The sequence below is a fragment of the Mustelus asterias genome, chromosome 15, assembly GCF_964213995.1.
Source record: "Mustelus asterias chromosome 15, sMusAst1.hap1.1, whole genome shotgun sequence".
Lineage (NCBI taxonomy): Eukaryota > Metazoa > Chordata > Chondrichthyes > Carcharhiniformes > Triakidae > Mustelus > Mustelus asterias.
Window position 1 is genome coordinate 537,634 of NC_135815.1, and position 13,109 is coordinate 550,742.

Genomic DNA, 13,109 nt, shown 5'->3' on the forward strand with positions numbered 1-13,109 from the left:
AATACAGCAATCGCAACTTCATAAGCCCACATCTTGCATATTAAATTTTTGTGGCATCTTTATTGAATACCTTTTAGAAATCCAAGTATATTACATCTACTAGTTCCTCTTTGCCTACTTTACTGGTTGCATCCTGAAAAATTCAAAGATGATTTCTCTTTTGAAAAACCATGTCAAACATTGCAACGATTTTCTAAGAGCATTGACTTTTGGTTCAGGTCTGAAACGCGCTGCCTGGAAATGTGATGGAGGCAGGTTCAATTGAGACATTCGAGAGGGCATTAGGTGATTTGACAAAGTCCCGCACAAGAGATGATCGTGCAAGATTAAAGTACATGGGATTGGGGGATGTGTATTAAGATGGATAGAAAACTGGTTGGCAGAGAGGAAACAAAGAGTAGGAATTAATGGATGCTTTTCAAATTGGCAGGCAGTAACTAGTGGGGTGCCAAAGGGATCAGTGCTGGGACCCTAGCTATTCACTATATATATTAATGATTTGGATGAGGGAACAAAATGTAACATCTCAAAGTTTGCAGATGATACTAATTTGGGTGGGAGGATGCAGGGATCCTTCAGAATGATCTGGACAGGTTGGGTGAGTGGGCAAATCAGTGCCAGATGCAGTATAATTTGGATAAGTGTGAGGTTATTCACTTTGGAAGCAAAAACAAGAAGGCAGATTACTACCTGAATGGCTGTAAATTGGGAGAGGGGAGTGTGCAGCGGGGACCTGGGTGTCCTTGTGCACCAGTCACTGAAGGTACGCATGCAGGTGCAGCAGGCGGTAAAGGCGGCAAATGGTAGGTTGGCCTCCATTGCGAGAGGTTGAGTACAGGAGCAGGGATGTGTTGTGATTATACAGGGCCTTGGTGAGGCCACAGCTAGAGTATTGTGTACCGTTTTGGTCTCCTTTTCAGAGGAAGGATGTTCTTGCTCTCGAGGGAGTGCAGTAAAGGTTTACCAGGCTGATTCCTGGGATAGCGGGACTGACGTATGAAGAGAGATTGACTAGGTTAGGATTGTTTGCGCTGGAGTTCAGATGAATGAGGGGGGATTTCATAGAGACTTAAAAGATTCGAACAGGACTAGTCAGGGTAGATGCAGGGAGGATGTTTTCTGTATGGCAGCTAGTTTTCAATCCACGCTAACACATATCCTCCAATTCCATGAGCGTTACTTTATGCATCAGGCTCTTATGTGGTACCTTGTCAAATGCCTTTTGGAAATCTGAATACTCTACATCTGCAGGTTCCCTCTGAACTGGAAAAAGGCCAAATTTGATGAAATGAGAAGAGATCTGGGAAGTGTGGATTGGCACAGGCTGTTCTCTGGTAAGAATGTAAATGGAAAGTGGGAGGCCTTCAAAGAAGAAATTTTGAGAGTGCAGAGTTTGTATGTTCCTGTCAGGATTAAAGGCAAGGTAAATAGGATAAGGAACCTTGGTTCTCGAGGGAGATTGTAACACTGATTAAGAGGAAGAGAGAGTTGTATGAAATGTACAGGCAGCAAGGAACAGATCAGATGCTCGAGGAGTATCAAAAGTGCAAGTAGCTATTCAAGAGGGAAATCAGGAGGCATGAGGTTGCTTTGGCAGACAGAGTGAAGGAAAATCCAAAGAGCTTCTATAGGTATGTTAGGAGCAAAAGGATAGTGAGGGATAAAATTGGTCCTCTTGAAGACCAGAGTGGTAGACTGTGTATGGAACCAAAAGAGATGGGGGAGATACTAAATGGTTGTTTTGCATCCGTATTTACTGAGGAAACTGGCATGGAGTCTACAGAAATAGGGCAAACAGGTAGGGAAGTCATGGAACCTTTGCAGATTAAAGGGGAGGAAGTGCTTGCTGTCTTGAGGCAAATCAGAGTGGATAAATCCCCAGGACCGGACAGGGTATTCCTACGGACCTTGAGGGAAGCTAGTGTTGAACTTACAGGGGCCCTGGCAGATATATTTAAAATGTCAGTATTCACGGGGGAGGTGCCAAATGATTGGAGGGTGGCTCATGTTGTTCCGTTGTTTAAAAAAGGTCCCAAAAGAAATCCGGGAAATAATAGGCCAGTAAGTTTGACGTCGGTGGTGGCCAAGTTATTGGAAAGTGTGATAAGGGATAGGATCTACAAATATTTGGATAGACAAGGACTTATTAGGGAGAGTCAACATGGCTTTGTGCGTGGTAGGTCATGTTTGACCAATCTATTAGAGTTTTTCGAGGAGGTTACCAGGAAAGTGGATGAAGGGAAGGCGGTGGATGTTGTCTACCTGGATTTCAGCAAGGCCTTTGACAAGGTCCCTCATGGGAGGTTAGTTAGGAAGGTTCAGTCACCGGGTATACATGGGGAGGTAGTAAATTGGATTCGACACTGGCTCAATGGAAGAAGCCAGAGAGTGGTTATGGAGGATTGCTTCTCTGAGTGGAGGCCTGTGACTAGTGGTGTGCCGCAGGGATCAGTGTTGGGTCCATTGTTGTTTGTCATCTATATCAATGATCTGGATGATAATGTGGTAAATTGGATCAGCTAAATTTGCTGATGATACAGAGATTGGAGGTGTAGTGGACAGTGAGGAAGGCTTTCAAAGCTTGCAGAGGGATTTGGACCAACTAGAAAAATGGGCTGAAAAATGGCAAATGGAATTTAACGCAGAAAAGTGTGAGATATCGCACTTTAGAAGGACAAACCAAAGTAGAACATACAGGGTAAATGGTAGGACTCTGAAGAGTGCAGTTGAACAGAGGGATCTGGGAATACAGGTACAGAATTCCCTAAAAGTGACGTCACAGGTGGATAGGGCGTAAAGAGTGCCTTTGGTACATTGGCCTTTATAAATTGGAGTATCGAGTATAAAAGTTGGAGTGTTATGGTAAAGTTACAGAGTATTGTGTACAGTTTTGGTCACCTAGTTACAGGAAGGATGTAAATAAGGTTGAAAGAGTGCAGAACAGGTTCACAAGGATGTTGCCGGGACTTGAGAAGCTGAGTTACAGAGAGAGATTGAATAGGTTGGGACTTTATTCCCTGGAGCGTAGAAGATTGAGGGGAGATTTGATAGAGGCGTATAAGATTTTGATGGGTATAAAGTGAATGCAAGCAGGCTTTTTCCACTGAGGCTAGGAGAGAAAAAAAACCAGAGGGCATGGGTTAAGGGCGAAAGGAGGAAAGTTTAAAGGGAATATTAGGGGGGGATTCTTCACGCAGAGAGTGGCGGGAGTGTGGAATGAGCTGCCGGATAAAGTGGTAAATGGTAAATAATAGGTAAACTTTTATAGGTAAATAGGTAAACATAATAGGTAAACTTTTAACATTTAAGAAAAATTTGGACAGGTTCATGGATGAGAGGGGTGTGGAGGGATATGGTCCAAGTGCAGGTCAGTGGGACGAGGCAAAAAATGGTTCGGCACAGACAAGAAGGGCCAAAAGGCCTGTTTCTGAGCTGTAATTTTCTATGGTTCTAAACCTCTATCCATGTATCTGTCCAAATTCCTTTTAAATGTTGTCAATGTCCCTGCCTCAACCACTTCGTCCGGCAGCTCATTCCACATACGTACCACCCTCTGTGGTACCCTCAGTTTCCCATTAATTCTTTCCCCTCTTAAACCTATACCCTCTAGTTCTCAATTCCCTAACCCTGGGAAAAAGACCGAGTGCATTCACCCTATCCATGCCTCTCATGATCTTATGCACCTCTTCAATATCACTCCTCAGTCTCCTGCGTTCCAAAGAAAGAAGTCCTGTCTAATCTCTCCCTATAACTCAGTCCCTTGAGTCCTGGCAACATTCTTGTAAATCTCTTCTGCACTCTCTCCAGTTAATAACATCTTTCCTATAGCAAAGTGACCAAAACTGAACACAATGCTCCAGGTGCAGCCTCACCGTGATATGCTCTGACTTCTTGAGAGGTCACATTTTGGGGATCCATAGACTACTCCCGCCCTGCTTCCCCTGCTTTTCCTGATTACAAACCAAACCGATTCTACATCACTATCCATTGCCTTTATCACAACTCAGCTCTGAAACCTTCCTTGATTAACAATGCTACCCCACCTCCTTTCCCCTTTGGCCTGTCCTTTTGGAACATTGTATACCCTAGAATGTTCTTAGTTCTAGTCTCATCTAGTTCTCAACATTTAGTTCTATATGTTGTTTATTCCTAAGTGGATCACAATACAGATCCAACTTTTAGAAACAATAGTCAGGGACAAAATTAACAGTCACTTGGATTTAATAATCAAACAACTTTAAAGCTGCACTTTCCTGAAAAGCATTTGATAAAGTGCCACATAATCTGCTCATCACCAAATTTGAGGCCCATGGAATAACAAGAAGCAGAGAGAAGTAGTTAGTGTTTGTTTTCGGACTAGAAGATGGTATATAATGGGGTTCCGCAGGGCGAGTACATGATCACTGCTTTTCTCTATCTACATTACTGACTTCGACTTGGGTGTGCAGAGGAATTTCAAGATCTGCAGATGACAAAACTTTTTAAAATTCATTTATGGGATGTGAGCGTCGCTGACTTGACGAACATTTATGGTAGAGTTGACTGAGGAGAACCAGTGGATGTGGTTTATTTAGACTTTCAAAAGACTTTCGACTAGGTCTCATATAACAGACTATTGTGTAAAGTTAAAGCACAGGGGATTGCAGGTAATGTCTCGAGATGGATAGAAAGCTGGTTAGCAGATAGGAAGCAAAGAGTTGGCATAAATGGGTCTTTTTCTGATTGGCAGTCAGTGACGAGTGGGATTCCGCAGAGATCTGTGGTAGGACCCCAACTGTTCACATTATATATTAATGATTTGGAAGAGGGAACTGAATGTATTATCTCCAAGTTTGCAGATGATACAAAGTTGCGTGGGAGGGTGAGCTGTGAGGAGGATGCAGAGATGCTTCAGCGTGATTTGGACGGGCCGAGTGTGTGGACATCTGCATGGCAGATGCAGTATAATGTGGATAAATGTGAGGTTATCCATTTTGGTTGCAATAATAGGAAGGCAGATTATTACTTGAATGGGTGTAAATTGAGAAAGGTGGATAATCAGTGAGACCTTGGAGTCCTCGTGCATCAGTTGCTGAAAGTAAGCGCTCAGGTACAGCAGGCAGTAAAAGCGGCAAATGGTATGTTGGCCTTCATAGTGAGAGGATTTGAGTATAGGGACAGGGATGTTTTGCTGCAATTGTATAGGGTGTTGGTAAGGCCACACCTAGAGTACCTTGTGCAGTTTTGGTGTCCTTATCTGAGGAAGAATGTCCATGCTAAAAGGGGAGTACAGCAAAGGTTTACCAGGCTGATCATTGAGATAGCAGGTCTTTCATATGAGGAGAGACTAAGTTGGTTATGATTATATTCACTGCAGTTTAGAAGAGTGAGGGAGGAACTCAGAAATTTATAAAATTCTAACAGCGTTAGACAGAGTGGATTCAGAAAGAAAAGATGTTCCCAATGGTGGGGGAGTCCAGTACTCGGAGTCATAGTTTGAGGATAAGGGGTAAACCTTTTAGAACTGAGGTGAGGAGAAATTTCTGTACCCAGAGGGTAGTGAATGTAGTTGAGGCTAAAACATTGTGTGTTTTTAAGAAGAAATTATATATAGCTCTTGGGGCTAAAGGGATCAAGGGATATGGGAGGAGAGGGGGGGGGGGTGGTCAGGATATTGAATATGGTCAGCCATGATCAAGATGAATGGCGGAACAGGCTCGAAGGGCCGAATGGCCTACTCCTGCTTCTAGTTTCTATGTTATTGCCCATCCCTAGTTGCCCTTAAGAAAGTGATGGTGAGCTGTTTTCTTGAACCTGCTGCCGTCCACGTGGTGTAGGTACACTCACTGTGCTAATAGGGAGGGAGTTCCAGGAATTTATCCAGCTAGAGTGAAGGAATGGTGACATGTTTCCAAGTCAGGATGGTGTGTGGCTTGCAGGGGAACTTCCAGGTGGTGGTGTCCCCAAGTATCTGCTGCTCTTGTCCTTCTGGATGGCAGTAGTTGTGGATTCGGAGGGTGCTGTCCAATTAAGCTTGGTAAGTTGTTGCATCTTGTAGATGTTACACACTGATGCCACGAATTGAGGGAGTGAATGTTTGTGGATGGGGCACCACGCAAGTGGGCTGCACTTTGTCCTGGATGGTTTTGAGTTTCTGGAGTGCTCTTGAAGCTATACTCCTGCAGGCAAGTGGAGAGTATTCCATCACACTCTTGACCTGCACCTTGTAGATGATGGACAGACTTTGACGAGTCACTTGCATTTGATTTATTGTCACATGTATTGGGATACAGTGAAAAGTATTGTTTCTTGCGCACCATACGATCGTTTACGATTCACATAGACGATTTGGAGTTGGGGACCAAGTGTAGTGTGTCAAAATTCGCAGATGATATTAAGATGGGTGGCAGAGCAAAGTGTCCAGAGGTCGCTGAAAGTCTGCAAAGGGATATAGATAGTCTAAGTGAGTGGGCGAGGGTCTGGCAGATGGAGTACAATGTTGGTAAATGCGAGGTCATTCATTTTGGTAGGAAAAACAGCAAAATGGACTATTATTTAAAATGGTAAAAAAATTGCAGCATGTTGTTGTGCAGAGGGACCTGGGTGTCCTTGTGCAAGAATCTCAAGGAGTTGGTTTGCAGGTAATTAAGGCGGCAAATTCCTTCATTGCTAGAGGGATGGAGTTTAAAAACAGCAAGGTTATGTTGCCGCTGTATAAGGTGCTGGTGAGGCCATACCTGGAGTACTGTGTACAGTTTTGATCTCCTTACTTGAGAAAGGATATACTGGCACTGGAGGGGGTGCAGAGGAGATTCACTAGGTTGATCCTGGAGTTGAGAGGGTTGGCTTATGAGGAGAGACTGAATAGACTGGGGCTATACTATGAGGGGAGATCTTATAGAAACATGTAAGATTATGAAGGGAATAGATAAGATAGAAGCAGGGAAGTTGTTTCCACTGGCGGGTGAAACTAGAACTAGGGGGCATAGCCTCAAAATAAGGGGAAGCAGATTTAGGACTGAGTTGAGGAGAAACTTCTTCACACAAAGGGTTGTGAATCTGTGGAATTCCCTGCCCAGTGCAGCAGTTGAGGCTATCTCATTAAATGTTTTTAATGCAAGGATAGATAATTTTTGAACAGTAAAGGAATTAAGGGTTATGGTGAGTGGGCGGGTAAGTGGAGCGGAGTCCACAAAAAGATCAGCCATGATCTTATTGAATGGCGGAGCAGGCTCGAAGGGCCAGATGACTTATTCCTGCTCCTAGTTCTTATGTTCTTATACAGACAAAACATACCGTACATAGAGAAGGAAACATAGAAACATAAAAGATCAGAACAGGAGGCGGCCATTTGGCCTTTCGAGCCTGCTCCGCCGTTCATTACGATCATGGCTGATCATCCAACTCAATAGCCTATTGGCGGCACGGTAGCACAGGGGCGGCACGGTAGCACAGTGGTTAGCACTGCTGCTTCACAGCTCCAGGGTCCCGGGTTCGATTCCCGGCTCGGGTCACTGTCTGTGTGGAGTTTGCACATTCTCCTCGTGTCTGCGTGGGTTTCCTCCGGGTGCTCCGGTTTCCTCCCACAGTCCAAAGATGTGCGGGTTAGGTTGATTGGCCAGGTTAAAAATTGTCCCTTAGAGTCCTGAGATGCGTAGGTTAGAGGGGTTAGCGGGTAAATGTGTGGGGGTAGGGCCTGGGTGGGATTGTGGTCGGTGCAGACTCGATGGGCCGAATGGCCTCCTTCTGCACTGTAGGGTTTCTATGATTCTAATCCTGCTTTTTCCCCACGGTAGCACAGTGGTTAGCACTGCTGCTTCACAGCTCCAGGGACCTGGGTTCAATTCCCGGCTTGGGTCACTGTCTGTGTGGAGTTTGCACATTCTCCTCGTGTCTGCGTGGGTTTCCTCCGGGTGCTCCGGTTTCCTCCCACAGTCCAAAGATGTGCGGGTTAGGTTGATTGGCCATGCTAAAATTGCCCCTTAGTGTCCTGAGATGCATAGGTTAGAGGTATTAGTGGGTAAAATATGTAGGGATATGGGGGTAGGGCCTGGGTGGGATTGTGGTCGGTGCAGACTCGATGGGCCGAATGGCCTCTTTCTGTATTGTAGGGTTTCTATGATTTCTATGAACTGTTGATCCCATTTGCTCCAAGTGCTATATCCAGCCACCTCGTGAATACATTCAATGTTTTGGCACCAACTACTTCCTGTGGTCATGAATTCCACAGGCTCACCACTCTTTGGGTGAAGAAATGTCTCCTCACCTCCGTCCTAAATGGTCTACCCCGAATCCCTGGTTTTGGACCGGAAATGAGAGTGCAGAATGTGGTGTTACAGTCATAGCTAGGGTGTAGAGAAAGATCAATTTAATACAGGGTAGGTCCATTCAAAAGTCTGATGGCAGCAGGGAAGAAGCTGTTCTCGAGTCGGTTGGTACGTGACCTCAAACTTTTGTAAATTTTTCCCGATGGCAGAAGGTGGAAGAGAGTATGTCTGGGGTGCGTGGGGTGTTTGATTATGCTGCTTTTCTGAGGCAGCGGGAAATGTAGACAGTGTCAATGGATGGGAGGCTGGTTTGAGTGATGGACTGGGCTACATTCACGACCCTTTGTAGTTTCTTGTGGTCTTGGATAGAGCAGGAGCCATACCAAGCTGTGATACATCCAGAAAGAATGCTTTCTATGGTGCATAGTCATTGAGGTGGAAACAGGCCCTTCGGCCCAACTTGTCCATGCCATTCTTTTTTTTAAAAAAACGACTCAGCTCATCCCAATTGCCCACATTTGGCCCATGTCCCTCGATAGCCATCTTACTCATGTAACTGTTTAAACGCTTTTTAAAAGACAAAATTGTACCCGCCTCTCCTACCACCTCTGGCAGCTTGTTCCAGACACTCACCACCCTCTGGACCCTTTTGTATCTCTCACCTCTCACTTTAAACCTATACCCTCTAGTTTTAGACGCCCCTACTTTTGGGAAAAGATATTGACTATCGAGCTGATCTGTGCCCCTCATTATTTTATAGACCTCTATAAGATCACCCCTAAACCTCCTATGCTCCATCTGTAGAAGTTGGAGAGACTTGTAGCAGACATGCCAAATTTCCTTAGTCTACTGAGAAAGTAGAGATGTTGGTGGGCTTTCTAAACTATAGTGTCTGCATGGAGGACCCAGGACAGGTGGTTGGTGATCTGGACACCTAAAAACTTGCTTCGTCCCCATTGATGTAGACACGGGCATTCCCTCCACTACGCTTCCTGAAGTCGATGACTATCTCCTTCACTGCAGTGGCAGTTTAAAATCAGGAATACAACTCTGAAGTGATTGCAGAAGCAGAGACACCTCGGGATGAATGCACACAAATCGTTGAAGGTGGCAAGGCAGGTGGAGAAAGTGGTTAAATCGGCATTCAGGATCCTGGGCTTCATAAAAAGAGGCACAGAGTAGAAAAGTAAGGATGTTATGGTGAATATCACATGGGGCGGCACAGCACAGTGATTAGCACTGCTGCCTCACAGCACCAGGAACCCAGGTTCAATTCCCGACTTGGGTTATTGTCTGTGTGGAGTCTGCACATTCTCCCGGTGTCTGCTTGCTCCAGTTTCCTCCCACAGTCTGAAAGACGTGCTGGATAGATGGATTGGCCATGCTAAATTCTCCTCAGTGTACCCAAACAGGCGTCGGAGTGTGGCAACTAGGGGATTTTCACAGTAACTTCATTGCAGTGTTAATGTAAGCCGACTTATGACAATAATAAATAAACTTTAAATATTTGTAAAAATGGTTCAGACAGACATCAAGAGTCTGCAGCAGCCCCATTAGACTGGGAACACAGTTATCGATTCAGTCTGACACAATCCACGGCCACATCAAAGTAAACAAGGTTCTGCAGGGAAAACAAGCCTCAACATTAATGGGGCTAGGCTATAATCCCTGTGGTAAATTGAAGAAAGTAAAAGCATGTTTGAATATTTTAATTACTACAACACAACTAGTTGCTTGTAGTCATTAGTTACTATGATTAAAAATATTCTTTGACAGCGCCCCTACTACACTTTAGTGCACCATTGCACAACATTCCAAAGACGTGTAGGTTGAGTCCAGTGCCCAAATCCCAGATCATCTTCAGGAGATTGTTACAAGATTCACCAAATCCTTTGCATATGAAAATAGAACATAGAACAGTACAGCACAGAACAGGCCCTTCGGCCCACGATGTTGTGCCGAGCTTTATCTGAAACCAAGATCAAGCTATCCCACTCCCTATCATCCTGGTGTGCTCCATGTGCCTATCCAATAACCGCTTAAATGTTCCTAAAGTGTCTGACTCCACTATCACTGCAGGCAGTCCATTCCACACCCCAACCACTCTCTGCGTAAAGAACCTACCTCTGATATCCTTCCTGTATCTCCCACCATGAACCCTATAGTTATGCCCCCTTGTAATAGCTCCATCCACCCGAGGAAATAGTCTTTGAACGTTCACTCTATCTATCCCCTTCATCATTTTATAAACCTCTATTAAGTCTCCCCTCAGCCTCCTCCGCTCCAGAGAGAACAGCCCGAGCTCCCTCAACCTTTCCTCATAAGACCTACCCTCCAAACCAGGCAGCATCCTGGTAAATCTCTTCTGCACTCTTTCCAGCGCTTCCACATCCTTCTTATAGTGAGGTGACCAGAACTGCACACAATATTCCAAATGTGGTCTCACCAAGGTCCTGTACAGTTGCAGCATAACCCCACGGCTCTTAAACTCCAACCCCCTGTTAATAAAAGCTAACACACTATAGGCCTTCTTCACAGCTCTATCCACTTGAGTGGCAACCTTTAGAGATCTGTGGATATGAACCCCAACATCTCTCTGTTCCTCCACAGTCTTCAGAACCCTACCTTTGACCCTGTAATCCACATTTAAATTTGTCCTACCAAAATGAATCACCTCACATTCATCAGGGTTAAACTCCATCTGCCATTTTTCAGCCCAGCTTTGCATCCTATCAATGTCTCTTTGCAGTCTACAACAGTCCCCCACCTCATCCACGACTCCACCAATCTTGGTGTCATCAGCAAATTTACTGATCCACCCTTCAGCCCCCTCCTCCAAGTCATTAATAAAAACCACAAATAACAGAGGACCAAGCACTGATCCCTGTGGCACTCGGCTAGCAACCTGCCTCCAGTCTGAAAATTTTCCATCCACCACCACCACCCTCTGTCTTCGATCCAGCTTCCACCCTAAACACGTAAAAGAAGCCATCCCCTACGGACAAGCCCTCCGAATACACAGGATCTGCTCGGATGAGGAGGATCGCAACAGACACCTCCAGACGCTGAAAGATGCCCTCATAAGAACAGGATATGGTGCTCGACTCATCGATCAACAGTTCCGACGCGCCACAGCGAAAAACCGCACCGACCTCCTCAGAAGACAAACACGGGACATGGTGGACAGACTACCCTTCGTCGTCCAGTACTTCCCCGGAGCGGAGAAGCTACAGCACATCATTTCCACATCTCCACATCATTTCGATCAGATAGCCAGTTACCTATCCAATCGGCCAACTTTCCCGCTATCCCACACCTCCTTACTTTCATCATAAGCCGACCATGGGGGACCTTATCAAACGCCTTACTAAAATCCATGTATATGACATCAACTGCTCTACCTTCATCAACACACTTAGTTACCTCCTCAAAAAATTCTATCAAATTTGTGAAACACGACTTGCCCTTCACCAATCCGTGCTGACTATCCCGGATTAATCCGCATCTTTCTAAATGGTCGTAAATCCCATCCCTAAGGACCTTTTCCATCAACTTACCAACCACCAAAGTAAGACTAACCGGTCTATAATTACCAGGGTCATTTCTATTCCCTTTCTTAAACAGAGGAACAACATTCGCCATTCTCCAGTCCTCTGGCACCATCCCTGTGGACAGTGAAGACGCAAAGATCAATCCCAAAGGCTCTGCAATCTCATCCCTCGCCTCCCAAAGAATCCTAGGATATATTTCATCAGGCCCAGGGGACTTATCGCCCTATATTTTACACCAGGTGGCAAATATGATGAGCTGATCACCACAAGTTTGGTGAGCCTCAATATCCAATTGAATTTGTACTCCAGACCGAATAGAGAGAAACTGTTCCACTCCAGGAAGGGCCCAGCACCAGAAGACATTGAGTTAAGGGGGTTAATGACAGGCAATGAGAGGAAAATCTTTCACATATCCGGTGGTTAGGATTTGAAATGATGGGCCTGAAAGTAAAGGCAGATTTTCAAATGAAACTGGATAATGATGGAAACGTGGGGAAGGCCGGCACTGAGTAGAGAGCCAGTACCGACACAATGGGCCAAATGGCCTGTGTACAAAGACAGAATGATCCAGATTCTAGAACAGACGGTGCAGAAACCGGATCAAAGCCAAGGATTTCACACAGTACAGTACCTGGACCAGGGTGGTTTTCCCCGAGCCCGCCATGCCGAGCACGATCAGGCAGACAGCGCTGGGCCTGGGCCTGGGCCCGGGCCCCGGCTCCGAGCCGCTCTCCGCTCGCGCCGGCTCCATGGAAGCTGCGGCGCTGCAATGACGCCATCGGGCTGCAACCAACGTGTCACATGGGGCGGGGCCTAACGCGACTCCACCCTTCGAGACCCCGCCCCTTCCACTTGCGGTCACGTGGCCAGATTTGTTTTGTTTTTTTCCTTATATCCGCCACATTGATCCACGATGTGCTCACCAGCAGGAAAACCAGCCGGATCTTCAGCGCATCGAACGCTGATCCTCCGACAGTGTGGCACTCCCTCAGCACTGACCCTCTGACAGTGCGGCACTCCCTCAGTACTGACCCTCTGACAGTGCGGCACTCCCTCAGTACTGACCCTCTGACAGTGCGGCACTCCCTCAGCACTGACCCTCTGACAATGCGGCACTCCCTCAGTACTGACCCTCTGACAGTGCGGCACTCCCTCAGCACTGACCCTCTGACAGTGTGGCACTCCCTCAGCACTGACCCTCTGACAATGCGGCACTCCCTCAGTACTGACCCTCTGACAGTGCGGCACTCCCTCAGCACTGACCCTCTGACAGTGCGACACTCCCTCAGTACTGTCCCTCTGACAGTGCGGC

The 13,109-nt window shown here is 46.1% G+C and overlaps 1 protein-coding gene across 2 annotated transcripts in view; it reads right to left on the reverse strand.

Moving 5' to 3' along the window:
• Positions 1–13,109, reverse strand: part of gpn1 (GPN-loop GTPase 1) — a 92,747-nt gene that overhangs the window by 69,695 nt on the left and 9,943 nt on the right. The window contains exon 1 of one of the 2 annotated variants that reach the window (XM_078229319.1): positions 12,429–12,585. The exons of the other annotated variant lie outside the window; for it this stretch is intronic. Coding sequence (XP_078085445.1) covers positions 12,429–12,548 — 120 coding nt within the window. The 5' untranslated portion in view covers positions 12,549–12,585. Of the gene's footprint in view, positions 1–12,428; positions 12,586–13,109 lie in introns of those variants that run through there. 2 annotated transcript variants of the gene reach the window in all.